The sequence below is a fragment of the Mustelus asterias genome, chromosome 5 (genome assembly GCF_964213995.1).
Source record: "Mustelus asterias chromosome 5, sMusAst1.hap1.1, whole genome shotgun sequence".
Taxonomy (NCBI): Eukaryota; Metazoa; Chordata; class Chondrichthyes; order Carcharhiniformes; family Triakidae; genus Mustelus; species Mustelus asterias.
The window spans coordinates 83,400,800-83,426,025 of record NC_135805.1 but is presented as its reverse complement, the minus strand read 5'-3'; the positions used below and the strand labels follow the sequence as shown (position 1 = coordinate 83,426,025).

At 41.4% G+C, this 25,226-nt stretch overlaps 1 protein-coding gene across 2 annotated transcripts in view; it reads right to left on the bottom strand.

The window, feature by feature from the left end:
• LOC144493650 (low density lipoprotein receptor adapter protein 1-B) overlaps nt 1-25,226 on the bottom strand; it is a 114,567-nt gene that overhangs the window by 39,597 nt on the left and 49,744 nt on the right. For both annotated transcript variants that reach the window (XM_078212931.1, XM_078212932.1), the window contains exons 2-4: nt 24,811-24,953; nt 8,365-8,477; nt 359-473 (exon numbers count right to left, since the gene is read on the bottom strand). In XM_078212931.1, the coding sequence (XP_078069057.1) occupies nt 359-473; nt 8,365-8,477; nt 24,811-24,953 (371 nt within the window). The remainder of the gene's footprint in view (nt 1-358; nt 474-8,364; nt 8,478-24,810; nt 24,954-25,226) is intronic.

Here is a 25,226-nt window from a genome sequence, read left to right as displayed (position 1 = left end):
CATTTATATCAATCTTTAGACATGGAACACATCTAGAAATGGGAAAAACACAACGTTTGATGGAAAGAAGATCAGATGTGAACAAACAAATATTACAAATGTGCTCTGTTGTAAATAACTGCTAAATGCAGTAAAACAAATCTGGTATCATTCAATTCTCTGCTCAAGTACTTCTAAGTTGACAGCTTTGCAATGCATCCGACTGTCACTGTCTTGTCACGTCATTTAACAAAGCGATCGCTTTCTATTAGTTTAAAATAAGATTTACTTCAAGTCATTAGTGTGAAAAAAAGCAAACAATGACCCTGTTGCTGATCACATCAAAATTATATTTCAGAATATTACTTTTGAAACTTACAATTTTTTTCTTCGGACAAAGAAATGCGTGGCATTCCAATGTCTCATTTAGTGAACTCTGAGCAATATATGCAAAGACCTTGTCCTGAGTCTTGTCTGCAGTGCAGTATGATATTCTGATGGAAGAAAACAGCAGTAAGCACAGACATTACTCAGATTGATCTGAACATGTTTTAACACAAACATATCTTTCACCATTGTCGAAAGTTGGCAGATTCTTCTTCTGCACAAAATAATACAGAATCCAGTTTAAAGAACTCTTAAATGGAGCTATCAACGCAAGATTTTGCTCTGTCACATTTCAGTGATAAAAGCCGGATAAAATTGATCAGAAAATTTGTGACCAAAACAAAAAGATCTGACCCCACTATTTTGTCCCCCACAGATGTCCAGTAATGAGTATATTCAAATAAACTGAACAATGAGAAAGGTTTTTGGGTGTCACTTAACTTCTAAGTCACATTTCCAAAACAGATATTTGCAAAGATAATGCTATTCTTTAAAAGAGTATTTCTTTCCATTTTATTCACAATTTGGCAGGAAGGCAGATATAGGCCAGAAGTTTACCGGGGCGGGCAAGGCTTGGAGAACAGCATTTTTCATTGGCCTCGGGTAGGATTGTACGAACCACAGGCGGACGTGCCGGTAAAATCCCGCCTATAGTTTGAGATGCATCTCCACAATAATTGCGTTGTAATGCTGAAAAACAGATCATCATTCCTTTCCCAATGGATTATTCTAACTTCCTCTTATGCTACTGAAGTTGAACTAGCTATCATAGGCTGCCATGTAAACTGGCTTATCACTCTGATCATCAGTACTGAGGAAGGCTCTTCATCATTCCTACACTTTGATTTTCAGACTTTGTTCTTTACATTAGCATCTTGTTTGGTCACTTGAATGTTTCACAATTTTCTATGTCAGTTTACCAGTCATATCCAATTCCCTGCAAGAAGCATTTTTCAAATCCATAACATTTTCAATGAATCATTCAATATAAAGCAGAACTGCTTTGCTTCCACCTAATTGGAAGAATGTGGCCAGAATTTTCCGGCCATTATCTGGCACTCATGTGACCAACAACTGTTTCTTGCCACTTAACAGCCCAGGCCAGATTGGGGACCTGGTCTTGCTGAAAGCAGACATGGATTGCTTCAGTAACTGGAAATAGAACTGAACACTATAATCAATCATGGAACATCCCTCGTCTAATGCTGTGTTATCAGTAGGGCAGTGAGAGTCAATTCTCCAAAGAGTAATATGCCCAGAATTCTTAGGAGGGCATCTGAGACTACTGGACCCATTAGGTTATCCTAAGGCAGCTCTGAGTTTATAAGCCTCCTATAACTGGGATCCTCATGTACGTTTGTGTTTATCTTCAAGAACAGCTCCATTCCAGAAGCAGAACTTTCCAATTTCACAAAAATCAAAGCATCCGTGAAACAATACATTTCACCATAGTCCACCCTTCCATTACTGGAGGCTAAATTTTAAACTAACCCGAGGATCACCTTTAGTGATTAACTTGCACCCATGCTTCCAATGCAGGCTGCTTGCCAACATCATGTTGTATGCTAATTTGCCCAGTTTCTGCACATCTCTGCATGGAGGCCAAGTCCATGGAAGGCTAAACAACATTTAATGCTAGCCTGCATTTCTGGTGTCTGTTTTCATTGAAGCATAAGCAGAAGACGCTTGAGGTGCTGCAATGAAAACTCAGACTTCTGCAATGCAAGGTGAGCTTGTGACCAAGCAAGTGTGGCCATCATTACCACAGATATTAATGATCAAAGGCTTCTAGGTTGTCACAGCAGCAACCTGTTCTCCAACAATGTAACCAAGATAGCCGAGGGGTCACCCTGGGGAAATGGTAGTGGTTCTATGGAACATGAACCCAATGTCCTCTCTTAGGATGAGCATTCTTGCTCCCATTACTGCCACTGTGCCAGTGCCCTTGCTGTTTCCTGTCAGCCAGCCCAGATTGCTGCTGTCTCAGTCAAGAAGCTGCAGCCTGAAGCCATGCATTCAAGTACAAGAGCTGTTCAGGGTTGTTCTGCAAGGCCATCTGCTGTCTCCTCCACTGAAGGTCAGGAGCCTTCCACCAGCCAAGCTGCAGTCACTGCGGCAGCAGGGTGCAGGAGCACTAAGACATGCAAAGGGACATGGAAGACAAGCACTAAGTGGATGCACAAGGGTGATTAGTTGTCATTTGTATGCAAATCGTTATGGTATAATTTATAAAATTGGTTTGGAATATTTATTTTGTGGTGGCATTACTTTTGCATTGTGATAAAGCACCCGCTTTGATGGCTAGTTACTGCGTGATGATAAAGAGCAGGAATATGGTAGTTGTGTTGACTCGCAATGCAGTCAAACAAGGAAATAACTCATCCAGAAATGGTCACTGTTGAATGCCTATTCCCTTCCTCTTACTTCTCCAGTTGATTGCCATATACCCGGTGGCAAGGATTGTGCCCTCATGGTGAGTTTGTGCAGCAGACCACCACAAATCTTGGCAAATGCTCAGAGTAATTCTCAGCCCATCCAGAGTCGTGCAGGCAGCAGTTGTGTTGTTGCAGCACCCAATGATCTGCTCTACTGTAGTTAAAATGGAAGCATCGCTTTTGCTGTAAACATGGGTTACACATCAGTGACAAAAATATGTCATCAAAGGAGAGGTTTCTGTTGCCCAGGAGCCATTCTGGTTTATCTTGGTAGCCAAATACAGATAGCACAGTGGACTGTAGCAGAATGAAGGCATCAAGACTGCTGCCAGGACATTAGGCGCTGACCTGCATGATATTCTGCATGTGCTCACATGCCAGCTGGACACTGAGGGAGTGGAATCTCTTTCAGTTACCATACATTTCAGAATCAATAAGCACTGTCCACAAAGCAACATGCCTACAAGCACTGGCATCTGCAAGTTAGAGAAGTCTGCAATCTGCACAAAGCTAAGCAGTTACTCCGTTTACTTCTCTTGACAAGAGAAAATGAAATGCATTCCATTCTCCAGATCCTCAATGACCTCCTTTAGTCAACAGTAGATCGCAAACGGAGACATTTAACAAATATCACCTGTTCCAGCCGAGCAAGGGCCTCGCGCATAAAAGTTCAACACCACAGTTACCTGCACAATCACTGGCAATGCCATCTTCATGGCACGGGGCGGCACGGTAGCACAGTGGTTAGCACTGCTGCTTCACAGCTCCAGGGACCTGGGTTCGATTCCCGGCTCGGGTCACTGTCTGTGTGGAGTTTGCACATTCTCCTCGTGTCTGCATGGGTTTCCTCCGGGTGCTCCGGTTTCCTCTTACAGTCCAAAGATATGCGGGTTGGGTTGATTGGCCATGCTAAAATTGCCCCTTAGTGTCCTGAGATGCGTAGGTTAGAGGGATTAGCGGGTAAAATATGTAGGGATATGGGGGTAGGGCCTGTGTGGGAATGTGGTTGATGCAGACTCGATGGGCCGAATGGCCTCTTTCTGCACTTTCTTTCTATGATTTCAGCCGGCTCCAAGGCTGCATTAGTGAGAGATTTCAGGGAGGACACCCTTAGTAAAGCACAGACGTCTGACACACTACTCCTCACTGAGGCTCATTTGGGAGAATTGCTCTCTCAACACCCAGGGTGGATATGGTCTCCTGCTGAGATGCCTTCTCCCCTCCACCCTCTTCCAGCTGCTTGTTCTGCTTTTGGTCTCAGTTTACTCCCTCAGTCATGTTGTAGTCGAAGAGGAATGTACACTGCAACACCCATGTCTGAGAGTAAGTGGTTTGTACAAAAGCTTTCAAGTCAGGATTAAGCCCTTCAGCACGTAACACGCTCTGTGTAGACTTTGCCAACTATAAAGAACGCTGGAAACCAAAAGCTTCTGTAATCACAGCAGCCAGTATAAATCAATGAAAAAGCAAGAAACCTGGAGGGTGTTTGGTGATCCATTTAAATAGCACTGGTGGGTGGTCCTTTCTGTTGCTGAATGCATGTTAAAGAGATAACGTCAGCTAGTGTTTGAGCTCCAGAATGGCAGCGCTGGCATCAAACCACCAATACACGGCGATTGACATCACAATCTGCACATCCTACCAGCGGATGATCCCTTCCTAATGTCCTCATTAAAATAGCATCTAGCATGCCTTGAATCCAAAGTGCATGCATGCTAAGGATGTCGTTTTAGAGCCAAAACAACATCTGGAGTACTGGAAAACAGGTACTAAGGAGCCAAATTGTGCCTCTAGTAACTTTTGCCTGGTGAAAATGCTCAAATTAATGGTCAACATCACATGTGGATTTATTAGCTTTGGCACAGTATTCTATTTGAAAGCGACAGACTGAAATAGTATAATTGAATTTTTCACCATGTCACCTTCTACAAAGCTTCAACTTGTGGATCAGGCCTCTGACAATCTTAGTGCATCAATTTACATCGACCATCACCAGAGACATGGGATGAACACATTAATTTTCTTTTATGTGAGGCCTCTTCACTGATGTAACTGTTTCTTTGTAGTTTGATTGCTTACATTACCTTTGTAAAGTTAACAAATACCTTCATCAAACTCTATCTTTTAATTGTAGGTGTATATTTTCAAAGTCTTCTATATATGTGTACTTCTTATTCTCTTCTCCTGATTTCTCCACCCCATAATTGTGTCTATTTATCATGTCATAACTATCTACACTTACTTAATTCAGTGCTTCCAACTAGGATTTACATTTTCAATATTTTTGGTACCTGAGGCACATTTACGCAAAGTGGCTCATTTCTCTTGGTTTCCTCTGGAATCTTCTCTGCTTTCTAAAAATTTTTGTATACCTATATGTATTAAAACTTCTAAAGTATATGTATACTTGACCATAGCACTATTTGACTTCATATTTCTGCCACTTTTTCCCTCATTACAAATGAGCATTTAACAGAAAATGCTGGAAAGTCTACGTTTAAAACAGGTTTGAACTGATCAAGAAACACGTCTGTTATTTGGCTATTTTACGTAGCACTGAACAACTCCAATCAGCAGTTTGGATACAATCTGAATTGTTCTGAAAAAGTTATTAGGCAAGTTTGTTTAAAGTGTCATATTTTCCACTTTTATTCTATTTTTGCCATGATTAAAATAAAGATTTGGAACCATTGCCACCACCCCAGACTCTCTTCTTCCCACCATTGTGAATTAGTCATTACCACCGCTCACTGCATTGGCTACAGGCTCATTCTGGCCGCCAACACTCCCTTCATCGGTCCTTATCCGATCTGTAAGGTGCTCCTCCATTTCTAGCAGCCACAACGCACCCACCCCACCCCTACCCTTAAAAGGTGCCTTTTAGTAGCACGAGCCATTCACCATGTTGATGCATGCAGCCAATAAATAGCACGGTAGCACTGGCTGCACACCACAATCCTTTGAAAGAGCAGCCAGCACCAATTTAATGTGCTGCCTGCGACACACAACAAACCAGTGTCGATTAACCATGGACCCCCAACCCCACTTTGGGAATTGGTCAATTTCTCTCCCATCTTTTCTTCTGAAGCGTATTGATGTATATCAATTGTACAGTTGGAAAATGTTTAATTTGGGTAGCTAAACAGAAATGCAATTGACAGCATTTAAATTGCTATTTGAATAGATTGGCACTCTGATTTTTAATCCACAGATTATCCCTCCTAACATAGACGTTGATCACTTTAACACCCAGAAAGAAATAGAGAGTAACACCCACAAAGTAGAGTAAGAGTTGGCTTTTATTATGCCCACAATTCTCTTTCTTAAATCATTATCGTGCTTTTCACATTTTAAAATGAGAGTAATCACAAAAGACAATGATAGCATTGTCAGCAGAACATTGTCAGCAGTAGCTAGTTGTTTGATGCAGTTCACATTTGTATAACTGTTATATTTGACCCCAGATTACCGACAACTTTTTTCGAGCAACTTGCATTATTGGGTTCATCCTCAAAAGCAAGTCTTTTTTTTCTTTAAAACGCATCAAAGTATTCATGTTCAATTTTCTAGACATTTTAGCATTCAAATTCAAAACAATTACACTTTATCACAAAGCACAAAACTGTTTAAATCTCAAAAGAGAAACTGAAAAGCAGCCAATGCTGGAAACACTCAAAGCCAGGCATAGTGTCTGTGGAGAGAAGTGAGAAGTAAACATTTAAAAGCTCTTTACCTAAATGAACATAAGAATAAACAGAGTGGGAAGAATGCGCGAATATATGCACCAAAAAGACCGCAGTAAAGAACTGGAGATGGTTAACTAACAGGAGTGATTCTAGTGACCCATACAGCAAGACATGATGAGAGGGATTTAAGAAATAAAAGACATCTATGAGACACAGAAAGTGTGTGAATAGTTCAAGTAGGTTTCTTGAGTTGGCAACAAATAAGAGACATGATAGCCTGGCAAAATGGAGCAGATGCCAGTGGCTCAGGAAACCAGTGGAAGGAAAAGGTAAATGCAAATTAGAGGCCAGATTTTTGTGGACCTTTGGCAAGTGAGACCCAAATGCTGAAGTCATGTCCCCATTACAGACATCTCCAATATTTCCAGCATGGGACACAAGGCAGGGCATGACTCACACAGGCAGCAACCTCAGCACGCTCATCTGAAATTAGTGCTGAGTTCAAACAGACCCCACTATGGCTGGTCCAAGGGCGTTAGCCCAAGGGCGGGATTTTACGGCCTCGTTTATCCCGAAACCGTAAAATCCCACCCGAGATCAATGGACCTTCCTATTGTCCGCCACTCACCGCTCAGATTCCTGTGGCGGACTGGGCAGTAAAATTCCAGCATAGTGTGTAAATCAGAAATTTACACCATAGATGTAAATATACTTGGAAGGTTGATAAGATCTTTTTAAGTGTCATAACTTGAATTTTGGTTTTTTAATTCCCCGCTCTTTGAATTCAGTGAGAGTTAAAAATAAACTCTGCTGGACTACTTGGATGTACAAGCCATCTGGTGTAGGTTAGAAAAAGAAATTACCACCGAGTTTGCGCAGTTTCCATAAAGGTCTTTCGTTGACATTTCCCAAGGGCTATTATGTCATTATGAATGCTTGTCTGAGTTTCAAAAGATCTCAGCAGTGTTCACAATTTGATTGACAGTTTAAAGAGGCTCTAAAAGGATTAACCATCTTTGATCTGTGTCTGAATAGAAGCTTGTTTTTATGAGAGATTAACCTTGAGGTGGTTAATAGCTCTGAATGCGTATCACGAATTGGAGCTTATTCGCTATCAAGGATGACAGCTATATTAGATAAAAGTTTGCTTTTGATCTCTACATGGCTCCTGGCCAAGGTGGTTACTGGGCGAGTGGCTATGGAGGTGGCAATAGAGATATGAGAGGGTATGGGGGTTAGGTGGGTGCATGGCATATGAAGAGCACAAGTTGTGTGGATGTGTTATTGTGATAGGTGGAGGACATGAGATGACATGGGGGTGTGGAGGGGCATGGTGGGTGGATAGGGGGCATGAGCTGATAATGGAAGGTGTGAGGGAAAAGGGATAGAGTTCTAACAGCTTCCGAAACAACTGGGCTGATGTCCCAGAGAACCAAGGCTGGCATTCAAACCAGCCTTGCACTCAGCCACCCCCATGGCAACCTAGAACCTGCTTCTGGGGTTGACGGGCCCAACTCTGTCCTCCCTATACCTCCCCAGAGCCAGAATTGGGTCTAATTGGGTCATTTAAACTGAGGATGATTTGCAGAGTCAGGAAATTTCCTGACTCTAGCTGTCCACCTTGGTAGCAAAAATCCGGCCCTAGTGGTGCAGACAAGCCAATAGGGAAACCCCATTCCAAGAAGCAACTTGTTCCTTTCTCCTGTCTATAAACAATTCAAGGTCAATAAATAATAGAAACAATCAGTTCATCAAAACATCTTAACACAAAGCAATGATAATCTTTGGAATCAGGTAAAATGTAAGGTAGAAAAATAACAAGTAAACTGTATAAAAGACTAATGATGCAGCATGGCCTGCTAGAGTAAACTCAATACCTGTAGATAGAGACATTTTCTATGAGTTCATTGGTTATTGTGTCTTCTAACATTATCCCTCGAGGTGAAACAGTTAGGGTAACTTTGAGGAATTTCTTTCCACTTGCTTTGGCCTAAAAACAATCAAGTTAAAAATGGCAATTATTTTAATATTACAGTGGTAGGCTACTGCAAGATTAAGTAACTAGGCAGTCCAGTTAACATGCACCATACTATACATTTCCCATGTTAAAATTTTGCACATTATTTGGAAGTTGGAAGCACGCAAACAGTGTGAGAAATTGTTGCCAGAGATTTAGTTATAATGTATTGCAATAGAATGTGACACCATGAGGCGGCTAAAAGCTTGGCCAAAGAGGTAGGTTTTAAGGAAAAGAGGGAAAGAGGTAGAGAGGTAGAGAGGCTTAAGGAAAGAATTCATAACCTAGGACTTGGGAAAACTGAAGGAGCAGCCACCAATGCTGCAGCAATTAAACTGGGGTTGAGGAAGAATTGGGAATCGGAGGTTAGCAAATATCGGAGTTAAAATTAAAATTACAGCACAAGAACAGGCCCTTCGGCCCTCCAAGTTTTTTTTCAAATTAATTTAACATGGCCAATCAAACTAACCTGCATATCTTTGGAATGCGGTGGGGGGGGGGGGGGAAACCGGAACACCTGGAGCAAAACCATGCAGACACGGGGAGAATGTGCAAACTCCACACAGACAGGGACCCAAGGCTGGAATTGAACCCGGGTCCCTGGTGCAGTGAGGCAGCAGTGCTAACCACTGTGCTGCCCCCCCCAGTTGTTGGGCTGGAGGAAGTTATGAAGATAGGGAAGGGTGAGGCCATGGAAGTGATCTGGGAACAAGGGAACTCTGAGTACACTTGAGACTCAATGACCAAATTTCCAAATATGGTGAGAGATGGACCCAAATCTTTCATTATTCATTAGCTAACATAGTGTGGTTGCCAAGTACAGCATTATACGCTGATAATAACAATGGCTTACAATGGGAATTACATAAATGCAAGTAAAACACACCTCTTCCAAATGGAACTCACAACTGAATCAACACTGAATCATTGTTGGTTTATTCAGAAACTCGCAATTAACCTTTCAAATCAACGGTACCAGCCGGTTTCCAAACAGCACATTAACTGGTTTAAAGCATGTGGATTTTTTGAGAAGGCAATTACCTGCTATGGCCAAATCCATTAACACCACATGTAGTTGCTCTCTGATGCCTGTTTCCTACTCATGGACCTAAAATGAGTGCTGGGTAGCTATCTGAACACACATGGCATCACATGGTACCCATCTGATCATCCCTTATGTCCCACAAAGATTCTCTTACAGTTGTATAGCATCCAGTCAGTTTCATTCCCCTTTATTCCATACCCCAGATCTTCCTGTGACATACAAATTCTACCCTACTGTTAAGCAGCAACTGACAGGTCAACTTTCTGCTCAATATGGGAACATGCTGATGCTACCAGATTGTATTACAAGTTCACCTGCTCATCCAGTTCAACAACGTTTCAAACTCAAAAGCCTCATCCTTGTGCTGAAATCCCCTTAGCTACATCAACACTCTATCTCTTCAACCTCCTTGAGTTCCACAACCCTCTGAGTTTTCTGCTGCTTCCCATTCTGATGCATCCCTAATTTTAATCACTCCACCATCAACAATCATGCCATCAATTGCCTGGGCTGCGAGTTCTGGAATTTCCTCCCGAAACCTCTCTGCCTCTCTCTCTTTCACCTCCTACCACCACCGCCACCTCACTCAGCCCCCAGGACATTTAAGATGCTCCTTAAAAATGGGTCTCCTTGAACAAGTTTTTGATCAACTGTCCATATATTTTCCATGCATGTTCATGTCACGTTGTATCCTTATTAAATGGCAGGAGAAAATTTCATCCTTTGCAGTGAAGAGAATTTCACATACTAGTAGTGGAAGGCAAATATATAACATGGTGCAGTGTGAAATGTTTGAAGTTTTGTTCATATCAATAATTGTAGTGTAGTCCGCCTACGCTCTCATGCCCGCAGGTTTGAAGAAGCTGGGGGGGGGGGGGGGGGGGGTAAAACCCAATGGGTAGCCAAGTCCCAACCTAGGTGAAATTCTAAGGGTGGGTCGGGGGGGGGAGCACATCTGCAGCACCCCATAAAAACCAGCTCAGAGAGAGGCCCAAAACTCTGACAATAAGCATCTAATTTAGTAACAACATTGACAATTATGTTTTACTAAAGAACAAATGTGATTGGCTGAAGCATTGCCATGAAGAAAGCAATGGGGAACTATAGCTCCCAGGCAATTCAATAAAGGTGCATGGGACCATCTTCTCTAAAAATGATTCATCTTCCAATTGCCTCTCTTCCTCCCATCTAAATTGCCTTTATACATTTTCTCATCTCTTCTAATGTTACATCCATCACATTAATCTGCTTAGTAAATACGAGGCAACATTGCCATTATTTTGCTGCCATTAGAAGAATGGATAGCATAAACAACAGAACTTAAAACAGAGGGTAATAGTTAAAGGTAGAAACTCAGATTGTCAAAAGCTATTCCAAAGAGATCATTCACCATTCACACAAATTACCTCGAGTACAATTTCAAAATATGCAGATGACATTAAATTGCATGGGCAGGTTTGCAGGGTGAGGTTGACTGGATATATTTAATATGAAGAATATGAAGTGGCAAAATACAGGAAGACATTAATAAACTTGCAAAATGGGCAGTAATTAGCAAATGAGCTTCAGTATGAGCAAGTGTGATGTACAGTACTATATTTTGTTCGGAATAATAAGGCCACAAACTCCTTAGAAAATAAGTTTCTATGTCAATTCAAGGAGCAGAGGGATCTGCAGGGCACAGATATGTCAATCATGAAGATTTATTAACTCAAGTTAATAAGATTGTGAAAAAAAGCAAAGAAATTAATTTCTAAAGGATGGAATGGAAAAGCAGTCATATTAAATTCACATACAAAGCTGATAACACCACACTTTTGTGTATCATGAACAGTTCTGATCTCCATACTTTTAAAAGGATATGCAGGCAGTGAAGATGGTGCAAAAAATATTTACTAGAAATTAGAGATTTAACATGCTGGTGTCCTTTTCTTCAGGAAAGAAAAGACTGAGGGGTGATCTGATAAAAAGTCCCAGAGGTTATTAAAGGGTTCCATAGCATTCATATAGAGATGCTTCCGTTTGTGGATGAAACAAGAACTAATCATTGAATACCAAGTGGAGATGGTTAGATTCTCTCTTGTTGGAGATGGTCAGTGTCTGGCACTAGTGTGATGGGAATGTTACGAATAAAGCCAATAGGGGCTTCAGTATTAATTTCTTTACCCCAGAGAATGGAACTTGCTACCACAAGGAGTAACTGACTAGCTGGCCAGTAGAGGTGACTTCAAGACAAAGCTAGACAAACACATAAGGAAGAAAGGAATAGAAAGATATGTTTATGGAGTTAGGTGAAGCAGGGTGGGAGGAGATTTGTGTAGAGCACAAACAGGGAGATGGTGGCACAGTGGCAATGTCACTGTGCTCATAATCCAGGTGTCTAGGCCTGATGTTCTAGAAGCATGGATTCACATTCCACTTTGGCAGCTGCTGGAATCAGAATTAATAGAAAAAAATCTGGAATTGAAAGCTAGTCTCAGTCATTGGGACCATGAAACCATTACCGATTGCTGTAAAATCCCATCTGGTTCACTATGTCCTTTAGGGAAGGAAATCTGCCATCCTTACCAGGTCTGGCCTACCCGTGACTCTGGGGCCACAGCAAGTGCTTGATTCTTAACTGCCCTCTAAAATGGCTTGGCAAACCACTCAGTTCAAGGGCAATGAATGATGGACAACAAATGCTGACTTTGCCAGCAACACCTACATCCATTAAAGAATAAAGTTAAAAAAAACATTGGTATGGACCTGTTGGCCAAAGACCTGTTTCTGTTCTTTAAAAATTATTATGCATCATGGACTGTACATCATGTCAAAAGGTTTTTGGGACACTAAAAAAATGATTCTATTGTGGGGCTTCTAAGAACAGAAAGACCACATGGAGCTTGCTTGAATGTGTCAGTTCTAGAAGTAAGTTCCATGGGGCACAGTGGCATTGCTGCCTCACAGCGCCAGGGACTTGGATTCGATTCCCAGCTTGGGTCACTATCTGTGCGAAGTCTGCACATTCTCCCCAGTGTCTGCCTGGGTTTCCTCCGAGTGCTCCGGTTTCCTACCACAAGTCTGAAAGACGTGCTGGTTAGGTGCATTGGCCATGCTAAATTCTACCTCAGGTGTACCCAAACAGGCGCCGGAGTGTGGCGGCTAGGGGATTTTCACAGTTACTTCATTGCAGTATTAACGCAAGCCTACTTGTGACACGAATAAATACACTTTACATTTTGCCATTTTAAGGATGCAACAAAATATCAAGTGGACTGAAGTCCTACAACAGCAGCAGCAAGTGTGACATTTACTAAACTAAATGCAAGAGGCATAATAAACACCTGGTATTAAACTAAAGTTTAAAATCTCAAATAGAAAGCCACTCAAAATGTTCAGTCTTAAACCCATTACCAGCAACAGCTGGAAACTCCAAAATCTAAAATTCCAGGTCAAGAGAAAAATGCAATGCGGTCTTAGATCATGTTACAGCAGCTTGCATCATACACCTCCTTTAATATACAAAATGTCCCATGGTGCTTCACAGAGAAATAAATGAGGGGAATGAAATATAAAGTCATGAGATTGGCTGGGAGGAGAGAAAAGAGCAGAAATAAACACAGAGTTTGTACACATAGGCAATTCAATCAACGAATGCTAAAACATACATTTTAAAGATAGCACTTTTTTATCAAAGAGATTCTTGGAAAGATTCCATCATTAAAAACAACCCTTGCCAGTATATTAAGCAATATTTGGAATGGAAAAAAGTCAAATGAAAATAATGCTATAGGGTACTTTGTGTGGCCCCACCAGGTTTTAAACTTGTCACAACTCAGGCCCTTTCGATTGGATTTCCTAGAATTTACCTTGCACAATATCCATGACAATCATTTCCTGGATATAATGGGTACTCCAAATTGCACATATAACTACAACTGGAACATTATCCTCTTGCTTTTCTCATTTAACATCCTTATATGTGAAGCTTACAATCCCATTTGCCCTGTTTATGACATTTTCTTTCCTCATTCCCAGAAATATGCAGTTATGTATCCAGAGACTTTCCTGTTTCTCTGCTTCTTGATCAGTCATGTACGAAAGAAATTGGAGTCGCTACCATCACTATCCATATCTCCAGCTACAACGCGTATGCAGAAGTACATAGATTCATAGAAACCCTACAGTGCAGAAAGGGGCCATTCGGCCCATCGAGTCTGCACCAACCACAATCCCACCCAGGCCCCACCCCCTTATCCCTACATATTTACCCGCTAATCCCTCTAATCTACACATCTCAGGACACTGAAGGGCAATTTTAGCATGGCCAATCAACCTAACCCGCACATCCTTGGACTGTGGGAGGAAACCGGAGCACCTGGAGGAAACCCACGCAGACACGAGGAGAACGTGCAAACTCCACACAGACAGTGACCCAAGCCGGGAATCGAACCCAGGTCCGTGGAGCTGTGAAGCAGCAGTGCTAACCACTGTGCTACCATGAATACATGTTGCTATTGAAACTGGACACTCCTTGGCACTTGGTTGAACCAGTTGGCTGGACAGTTGGTGTGGATCAGATTACAAACGTCAGCACAGGGCTCAATCCCTGTTCCTGCTGGGATGGATTTGGAACCTGCCTCCTTGTGGAATTTGTGATGCCTTGGGTTGGGCCCATCTTCGGGCTGTAACTCAAGACGGTGGGGGTGGTGGCTGGAGGAGTTTACAGGGCTGGGGAAGGGGAGAGGCTATTTAAGAGAATTTAAATCAAGGATGAAAATTTTAAAACCAAGTTGTTGCCAGACCAGGAATCAGTTTAGGTCTGCAAGAACAAGGATCAACTGGATTTGGTGTGAGTTAGGATATGGGTAGCAGAGTCTTACATGAGTTCATGTTTTATGAAGGGTGGGAGGTGGGAAGCCAGCAAGGGGATTATCAGAACGTACAGTCAAGTCTAGAAGTAAAAAAAGGACAGGGATCAGCAATTAATGAGTGGAAGTGAAGCAGAAACTCACAATGTTACAAAGATGAAAGCAAGTGAAAGTCTTGATGTTGAAACCGATGTGGATTTGGAAGCTCATCCCAGATCCAAAGGGGATGCAAGGATTGTGAATGGTCTACTTCAGCCTGAGTGAGTGATCGGGGAGATGTAAGCAATTGGTGGCTGGGGAACGGAGTCTGTGAGAGGGCCTTGAGCTTTCCCACTGTGGAGCTGGAGAAAAATATCTTCATCAAATACTGGAGGTCAGCATACTGCATGACTTACAGACAAACAAGTAAACTTACCAAACAACAGAGAGTTAGAAAAAAGTTAAATGTTGTTTTTATAAACAGCGTATTCATGCCATTGTTTCTCCACAGATTGCGTAGTCTGAGAAGTTTGTTAACTTGAGTCATTGTATCCGAGAGCTGTTTATCCCAGGCACTAAACAAAGGTCTTGCAGGCCTTCTCTTTCTAGTTGTGAACAGCAATGGATAAAACAGTCTTATTGTAGGGCCTTTATGAGTGGAGTATATGGAGTAAACAGGCAGGCAAATGGTGGTCACAGAAAGCGGAGGTTAGACAGGAAAATAAATGTCTATTCAGTTAACACAGCACCCTGGCAAAAGTTTGAATTAATATCATTTCTGGACAAATTAAAGTTTACTCTATTGCACCATTTAGAATTCTATAACTCTGCATCTGACTCTCATCTGAAGTGGTTCTTGGTTCAATTCATGTCACTTCTGGACAACATTTACGTCAAAATCAATATTCACAAAGAAATGAATGAACTCGTGCTGAAAGAACAAAATTGGCACAAGGACAGTGCCTTGAGACTGACAACCTCAGGACAGAGTCCATGTCGTATTTAGAATCTTGCCAGTTTTCTGAGAGAAAATAAAAATTAGAACCCAAGGTCAATTAATAGGATACACAGGGTGCACCGGGTGGGGTCAAGGGTCATGTGGGCCACTCGGAGCGCAGGACAAGACCAGCACACACAGCGGATAACTAGTCCAGTGCACCACCATACCAATGCAGCATGTAACCAAATTGTCCAGGTAAGTTATTTTACTCAAACAATTAAAGTTAATTCATGGTAGCTTATAAAAATGCCTGTTTTTTTTGAGTATTCAGATTTGAGACACTGGATTTGTACTTAGCTGTCAAATGTGGCTTTGCCAACCGGTCTATATCTTGCTGTATCCTCTGACAATTCTCTTTGCTATCCGCAACTCCACCAATTTGTGTGTTGTCTGCGAACTTACTAATCAGACCAGCTACATTTTCCTCTAAATCATTTATATATACTATGAACAACAAAGATCCCAGAACTGATCCCTGTGGAACAGCGCTAGTCACAGCCTTTATTTCAGAAAAGTACCCCACCACTGGTACCCTCTGTCTTCTATGGCCAAGCCAGTTCTGCATCCATCTTGCCAGCTCTCCTTCGATTCCGTGTGTCTTCACCTTTTGTACCAGTATACCATGAGGTACCTTGTCAAAGGCTTTACTGAAGTCCATGTATACAGCATCCACTGCCTTTCCCTTATCTAACATCTTCGTCACTAACTTGATTGAGTTTTTCAAGGAAATGAGGCACGACCTCCCCTTCACTAAACTATGCTGTCTATCACTAATAAGTCCATTTGTTTCCAAATGTGAGTAAATCCTGTCCCCAAGAATCTTTTCCAATAATTTCCCTACCACTGCTGTAAAGCTCCCTGGCCTATAATTTCCTGGATTATCCCTGCTGCTCTTCTTAAACAAACAGTGGAACAACATTGGTTATCCTCCAGTCCTCTGGAACTTCACCTGTAGCCAATGAGAAACAAAGATTTCTGTCAAGGCCCCAGCAATTTCCGCCCTTGCCTCCCTCAGTATTCTGGGGTAAATCCCATCAGGCCCTGGGGATTTATCTACTTTAATGCTTTTTAAGACGCCCAATAACACCACCTTTTTGATATCGACATGACCCAGAATATCTACACACCCTACCCTGGGCTCCTCATCCATCAAATTCCTCTCTTTGGTGAATACTGAGGCAAAGTACTCATTTAGTATCTCGCCCATTTCCTCTGGTTCCATGCATAGATTCCCTCCCTTGTTCTTGCTGGGAGTTAAGCAGCTATTCCTTCTGCTGGCTGAGATCTAAATAAAAATTGTCTTTAATACGTTTTTCCCCTTAGATATCTATTAATTTCTTTAGAACTGCACTCTCTTGGACTTAATTACCTTCATCTCTAAAATAGCTTTTGAAAAATAAACCCCTTCACCAATCTTCCCTATGACACCTTTCCTTCACAACTTGCATATCTTATCCTTTGAATCTTAACATCCCATTTAAATATATTCATGTTCTGCACCCATTCTTATGCCTTCAGGAAGCATGTTTGCAGTGTTGCGAGGCACATGAACATATTAAATGCGCTGGGTAGATTCACACTGTCGCTCTGTCCTTTGGAGTTTCTGACCGGAATTATAACAAAGTGTTTTATGAAGTCCGCCTGGACCATAAGTTTTGCACTTTGAATTTGGCTAGGGTAAGCATGATGTGTTTCACTTCAGGCATGATTCAAACAACCTACTAGGGAGCTTTTACCAAACAAAGTTTATTTAAGAATACAGTTAACATGTATAGAAAAAAATTAGCAATAACTTTTATCAATTGCAAACAAAAACAAAATAACCATGATAATGTCTAACCCTTAATGAATATAGGAAATGTTCCAATCAAAGCAACATCCCATAAATAAAGCCCCTTCCACAGCAAAGACTAATGCTCACATGGTACTGGAACCTACCCTTGTGGTTGAATGCTGTAGTTCTCTTGAGGCACATACAGACAAGCTTGGAGTCAGAACAGCTTCCCAGAACACCAGGGAGAGACTCTGGTGAAACCACCAACAGCAGATTCTCTACTCCAGGAAGGCAAGAACTCTTGCTTTCAGCTGACCAGCAGAATTTCCAAAACCAGGGAGAGAGAGAGAGAGAGAAACACTTCCTTACAACTTGATGTCCCTTCTAAAGTAAACTGCAGTCAGCCAAACAGAAAATGAAACCTTAAATTCACTAGGAAGGAAAAACAACTGTCCAAAAACACATGGCCTGCCAACCAGTCATCCTCCTAACAATGCAGGGTCATAAGATCCTGGAGTAAAAATAAACAAACCCCATTTGTCCACTGAAGGAGCAATAAAAACTCCTACAGACAACTTAGCAACAATGAAATAAGCTGAGGCTGTGAGAGCTGCAGAGATCATGATTTTTTAAAGGTACAGTGAGGTCACACCCTGCCTTAATTAAGTTGTATATTCCCATAGTTTAAAATCTATAACCAGAACATTTCTAGCAGAAAATATTCAATTTTTTGTTTTTCCCGATAATGTGTTTTCATGGCATTTATTGAATGTGGGCGGAAACTTGACAGTCTGATTCCTATTCCCGTTTTATTTATCCATTTTACTCAACTAACACAAAGTCCTTTCAGGAAAAAATGGCAGTGGAAAAATAAAGTGCTTTGTTTTTAAAAATGTCTTTGATTAAGTACATGGTAAACAGTCTACTCTGCTCGTCATCCCTCCCACTGATAACCGTGCATATAATTTAATGGTGTTAACTGATGCTTATTGATTGCATTCTGGTTTTGGATACTCTATTGAGCTGCTCCTATTAATGTTGCCCATATGTTTCAAAGATTTCCTTCTGTGCACAGTGTCATCAAGTAAAGCGACACAGCTTTTCCATCAAAGAATAAAATTTTCATCTATAGTTCTTCAGCTTTTTAAAAAGTCAGAATTTACTAAATGATGCAGTAAATGCACCCAGCTATAAAGAGCCCTGTGGCAATCATTTTCAGCAATATTTTTTCTGTAGTTAATTTGTATGGAGGCTGCAGGGTTGTCATGTGACAGTCACTGTCAGCGTGCTTGTTTAATTTTGTTTCAACATGAACATTTTAAGCCGAAATATAATTTTGCAATCCCTACTTTGGAAAGTAAAATTTGGTTTGAACTGAATATGTTCCTTTTTGCAACACGTGAATAATGTAAAATTGATCATTAAGTTGATGTTCAAAAAAAGGGATCCAGCACAACCATTACATTTGTGTTGCCAGAGCTGCTGAGCTGGTTCTGGGGTTGCCTATTGCTGTCCTGAATGAAAATGTACGTAACGTCTGGGCTATTAACCCAAATTGTTGAATTACAGCAGCCTGCCACTTTGCAGAGAGACCTGGCATGACCATTAGTGTGGTCTCCTCTGGGGCCCTTCAAGGCACACATCAACTTCCTGTTTCTGGCGTAAGTGTGAGAACGTGTAGCACTGCTGAAGCCCTCTATCAGTGAATGTCTCCACATTCGGTGCTATTTGGACCACAAAATCCAAGCCTCTGGATCCGTCTCTCCTCTCCAATATAAATCACACTGCAGGGGGGTTAATGGCCTGGTGGCATTATTTCTAGGCTGTTAGTCCAGAAACTCAGCACATGTTCTGGGAACCAGGGTTCGAATCCCGCCACGGCAGATGGTGGAATTTGAATTCACTTTTTTTTTAAAAATCTGGAATTAATAATCTGCTGATGACCATGAAACAATTGCCGATTGTCGGAAAAACCCATCTGGTTCACTAATGTCCATCAGGGAAGGAAACCTGCTATCCTTACCCGGTCTGGCCTATATGCGACTCCAGAGCCACAGCAATGTGGTTGACTCTCAACTGACCTCCGGCAACTAGGGATGGGCAATAAATGCTGGCCAGCCAGCGACACCCATGTCTCACGAATGAATAAAACATTTTTTACTAAATTAACTTTATCACAACGTTTAGAATTAAAGTTTGAATAGAACCAAATACCACTTTTAAGTGTTTCTAACATGAGAAAATAGTTGATTGTCCCCTCAGTTTCCCTAACATTAGAATTTCACCCAAAGTCCGAGCTGGTTAGTAGAGTTCTGCCCTCCTGTTGAAGTATTTGTGTATACTTGTGTACAGAGCAACACAGGAGTACAATATAATATAGTGCCGAGCACTCAAACTGCTCTCAAATTGTAATTGTGACAAACCAGGACGTACAATACACCCGTGCTTTGTATAGTTTTAGTGCTGGCCTCAGTGATACTTTAAAGAAAGTGGTCAATATACTTGGACTTCTGGAATTCTAGTGTGCTAAAACTGTACTGACTTTCGTCATCAATCTTTTATTAACTATTTGCCAACCATCAGATTTTTCGCTGACATCAGCATTTCTGACTACTGTTTGCTGACAAAAACCAGTGTGGGGTTTAAACTTGGAAAGATGCCCCAAGGTTTCTTTTGAATTTACCAGATAAAACTTTCTTGTTGTCACCGTCAAAGGTTAAATGTCCCAATAAATGCAATGTGTTTTTTGTTGCCCTTGGCCTGTTGCCCATAGTTTTGCCAAAGCCACATTTGACAGCTAAGTACAAATCCAGTGTCTCAAATCTGAATACTCAAAAAAAACAGGCATTTTTATAAGCTACCATGAATTAACTTTAATTGTTTGAGTAAAATAACTTACCTGGACAATTTGGTTACATGCTGCATTGGTATGGTGGTGCACTGGACTAGTTATCCGCTGTGTGTGCTGGTCTTGTCCTGCGCTCCGAGTGGCCCACATGACCCTTGACCCCACCCGGTGCACCCTGTGTATCCTATTAATTGACCTTGGGTTCTAATTTTTATTTTCTCTCAGAAAACTGGCAAGATTCTAAATACGACATGGACTCTGTCCTCAGGTTGCCAGTCTCAAGGCACTGTCCTTGTGCCAATTTTGTTCTTTCAGCACGAGTTCATTCATTTCTTTGTGAATATTGATTTTGACGTAAATGTTGTCCAGAGGTGACATGAATTGAACCAAGAACCATTTCAGATGAGAGTCAGATGCAGAGTTATAGAATTCTAAATGGTGCAATAGAGTAAACTTTAATTTGTCCAGAAATGATATTAATTCAAACCTTTGCCAGGGTGCTGTGTTAACTGAATAGACATTTATTTTCCTGTCAAACTCCGCTTTCTGTGACAACCATTTGCCTGCCTGTTTACTCCATATACTCCACTCATAAAGGCCCTACAATAAGACTGTTTTACCCATTGCTGTTCACAACTAGAAAGAGAAGGCCTGCAAGACCTTTGTTTAGTGCCTGGGATAAACAGCTCTCGGATACAATGACTCAAGTTAACAAACTCCTCAGACTACGCAATCTGTGGAGAAACAATGGCATGAATACGCTGTTTATAAAAACAACATTTAACTTTTTTCTAACTCTCTCTGTTGTTTGGTAAGTTTACTTGTTTGTCTGTAAGTCATGCAGTATGCTGACCTCCAGTATTTGATGAAGATATTTTTCTCCAGCTCCACAGTGGGAAAGCCCAAGGCCCTCTCACAGATTCCATTCCCCAGCCATCAATTGCTTACATCTCCCCAATCACTCACTCAGGCTGAAGTAAACCATTCACAATCCTTGCATCCCCTTTGGATCTGGGATGAGCTTCCAAATCCACATCGGTTTCAACACCAAGACTTTCACTTGCTTTCATCTTTGTAACATTGTGAGTTTCTGCTTCACTTCCACTCATTAATTGCTGATCCCTGTCCTTTTTTACTTCTAGACTTGACTGTACGTTCTGATAATCCCCTTGCTGGCTTCCCACCTCCCACCCTTCATAAAACATGAACTCATGCAAGACTCTGCTACCCATATCCTAACTCGCACCAAATCCAGTTTACCCCTGTTCTTGCAGACTTATACTGATTCCTGATCTTCTCTGGCAAGAAGGGAAGTAGAGACAACCCTGGTAATTATAGACCAGTGAGCCTTACTTCTGTTGTGGGCAAAGTTTTGGAAAGGATTATAAGAGATAGGATTTATAATCATCTAGAAAGGAATAATTCGATTAGGGATAGTCAATACGGTTTTGTGAAGGGTAGGTCGTGCCTCACAAACCTTATTTTGAGAAGGTGACCAAAGAGGTGGATGAGGGTAAAGCAGTTGATGTGGTGTATATGGATTTCAGTAAAGCGTTTGATAAGGTTCCCCATGGTAAGCTATTGCAGAAAATACGGAGGCATGGGATTGAGGGTGATTTAGTGGTTTGGATCAGACATTGGCTAGCTGTAAGAAGACAGGGTGGTGGTTGATGGGAAATGTTCATCCTGGAGTTCAGTTCCTAGTGGTGTACTGCAAGGATCTGTTTTGGGGCCACTGCTGTTTGTCATTTTTATAAATGACCTGGATGAGGGCGTAGAAGGATGGGTTAGTAAATTTGTGGATGACACTAAAGTCGGTGGAGTTGTGGACAGTGCGGAAGGATGTTGCAGGTTACAGAGGGACATAGATAAGCTGCAGAGCTGGGCTGAAAGGTGGCAAATGGAGTTTAATGCAGAAAAGTGTGAGGTGATTCACTTTGGAAGGATAAACAGGAATACAGAGTACTGGGCTAATGGTAAGATACTTGGTAGTGTGGATGAGCAGAGAGATCTCGGTGTCCATGTGCATAGATCCCTGAAAGTTGGCACCCATGTTGATAGGGTTGTTAAGAAGGCGTACGGTGCGTTAGCTTTTATTGGTAGAGGGATTGAGTTTCGGAGCCATGAGGTCACGTTGCAGCTGTACAAAACTCTGGTGCACTTGGAGTATTGCGTACAGTTCTGGTCGCCGCATTATAGGAAAGATGTGGAAGTGTTGGAAAGGGTGCAGAGGAGATTTACCAGGATGTTGCCTGATATGGTGGGAAGGTCTTATGAGGAAAGGCTGAAGGACTTGAGGCTGTTTTCCTTAGAGAAGAAGGTTAATAGGTGACTTAATAGAGGCATATAAGATGATCAGAGGATTAGTGAGGATCAGTGAAAGCCTTTTTCCACGGATGGTGATGGCTAGCACGAGGGGACATAGCTTTAAATTGAGGGGTGAGAGATATAGGACAGATGTCAGAGGTAGGTTCTTTACTCAGAGAGTAGTAAGGGCGTGGAATGCCCTGCCTGCAGCAGTAGTGGACTCGCCCACATGAAGGGCATTTAAATGGTCATTGGACAAACATATGGATGAAATTGGAATAGTGTAGGTTAGATGGGCTTTAAATTGGTTTCACAGGTCAGCGCAACATCGAGGGCCGAAGGGCCTGTACTGCGCTGTAATGTTCTATGTTCAGCTTTCACTCTCCATCTCCCTTGCAATAAAGACCAACATTGCACTTGTCTTCCTAATTACTTGCTGTACCTGTTCCCCATTTGTGATTCATATACACGGACATCCAGATCTCTTTGTACTGCAGCATTCTGCAGTCTCTCTTTTGAAATAATATCATGCTTTTCTATTCTTACTCCCAAAGTTAGTAACCTCACGTTTTCCCACATTATACTCCATTTAACAAATTTTTGCTCTCTTAACTTTTTCACTGTCCCTCTGCAGACTCTGTATTCTCAACTGTATTTACAGCTTGCTTTCCTTGCTTTGTATCATCAACAATTATTTTTACAACATACTCTGTCCCTGCATCCAAGTCATTAATATAGATCATAACAAGTTCAGGTCCCAGTACTGATCCCTGTAGCTCCCCATTCGTTACAGTTTGCCACCCTGAAAATGACCCAATGACCTCTCTGTTCCATATTAGCCAATCCTCTGTCTTTGCAAATCTGTTAACACAAAACCATGGGCTCTTACCATGTGTCATAACTGTTTACGTGGCACCCGAATGCCTTTTGGAAATCCAAATATAAGACATCTACTGATTCCCCTTTATCCATATTGCTTGTTGTTTCTTCAAAGAATTCTAATAAACTTGTCAAATACTATTTCCCTTTTAAAAGACCACACTGACACTGATTGTATTATGATTTTCTAGTCTTACTACTACTTCCTAACATTGGATTCCCAGCATTTTTCCAATTTCAGATGTTTGTTTAACTGCCCTATAGTTTCCAGCTTTTTGACATCTTCCTTCTTGAACAGGAGTGTTATATTTGCAGTTTTCCAATCTGCTGGGACTTTCCCAGAGTCTTGGGAATTTTGGAAGATTACAACAAACATATCCACCATCTCTGCAGCACTTCTCTTAAATGCCTTGGATGCAAGCCATCTGATTCATGGGACTTGTAAGCCTTTAGTCACAGCTTTCCTGGTATATTTTTTCCAGTGACAGTGATTGTTGTAAGTTCCTCCCTCTCTTTTACCCCTCAATTTTCCATTATTGGAATAATCTTTGTGAAGACAGACACAAAACGTCTCTGCCATTCTCTTGTTTCCCATTATTGAATTCCCTCGAAGGGAATATTTACTTTAGCTAATCTCTTCCTTTTAATATTCTTGTAGAAGCTTATGACTATTTTTATATTCCTTGCCAGTTTACTCATATTCCAATTTCTCACTCTTAAGTTTATTTATTAGTGTCACAAGTAGGCTTACATTAACACTGCAGTGAAGTTACTATGAAAATCCTCTAACCACCACACTCCGGCACCTGTTCGGGTACACTGAGGGAAAATTTCTCTTGTAATAAGAGTTATGAATCCTAGTGTCTGTAAATCCTTCTCCACATGTTTATGGAATGGGGAATTTGCAGGGCGGGGGGGGGGATTGGTGTGGGGTTGAAACTTCTTCTGAATCACTCTGGACAGTTTCAGCATAGGTCCTGAGTAGGAGGTGGAGAGATTTGTATGTTACTCATGTGAAATGAGATCGGAATTTATTTAACTTGCTTTTTTCCCAGATCGCACTTGAAATTCTTAAAACGAAGGTCCACTATGAATTTGTCGCTCCTGTGAAGAGTAAGCTATTTGATCGGAGATGTTCGCCAAGGACAGTTACTGGGTGTTCAAAGATAATTTGAGTATTGAAAAGTTTTAAAAGTTTCTAAAAGCATTTAAAGATGTGTGTACATGTTTTTAAAAAGTGCTAAACTGAAATATTGAAAATCATAAAAAAACGCTCATCTGTCATTGAGCTGAAGACTAACCTCAAGGAGTATGTCTTCAGCTTATGATCATAGAGGGGATGGCCTCACCAGCACCTCACTGCTAGACTTCACTGATGCTTTTGATTATGAACCGTGCTGCCGGAACAATTTTGTGTTCCCGCTGCAGCCAAAGGCCCTGGTAAAGTCATATTTCTGTGTGCAGCCAATGGTGAATGACACCCAGCACTTATTATAATGCTGAACTTGCTTCAGTGATACAAGAATTAAAGTTCCACAATGAATTGTGTATCAATATAAAATATTGCTAGCAGGTTGCAGGAAATCAGCATTCACCAAAGTTTATAAAATAAAACATTTACCACAGTAATTATCCGTCGAATGGCTGCGGATGCCATCCCTTCTCCTTTTGGCTGGTCCACTACAGTCACACCCAGATATTTAAGATGAAAGACCATCCCTTCCTGTAAGGATTCCTTTGTGTCAGTCCAGTTTTCTGGCAGCTCTGAAAAGTAACAGAAGGAAAGAAAACTTATTTTATGGAAGGCAAGCCTGCATCAAGGTTCTGCCGCAAGATATCTCTCAAATGTCCCACTGCACGTCATAAAACAACAAATTATTTTGAAAGAAATAAGCACGTGTAGAAACTAGTTTACACAAACCAAAATCCTCAAAACAGATACGGGATGAATGACATTTTTGTTAAGTTAATTCTTCGGATCTCAGAATAATTAGCAAAACCTACTTATGTCATGCAGCCTTAGTTGCCCTACAGAAG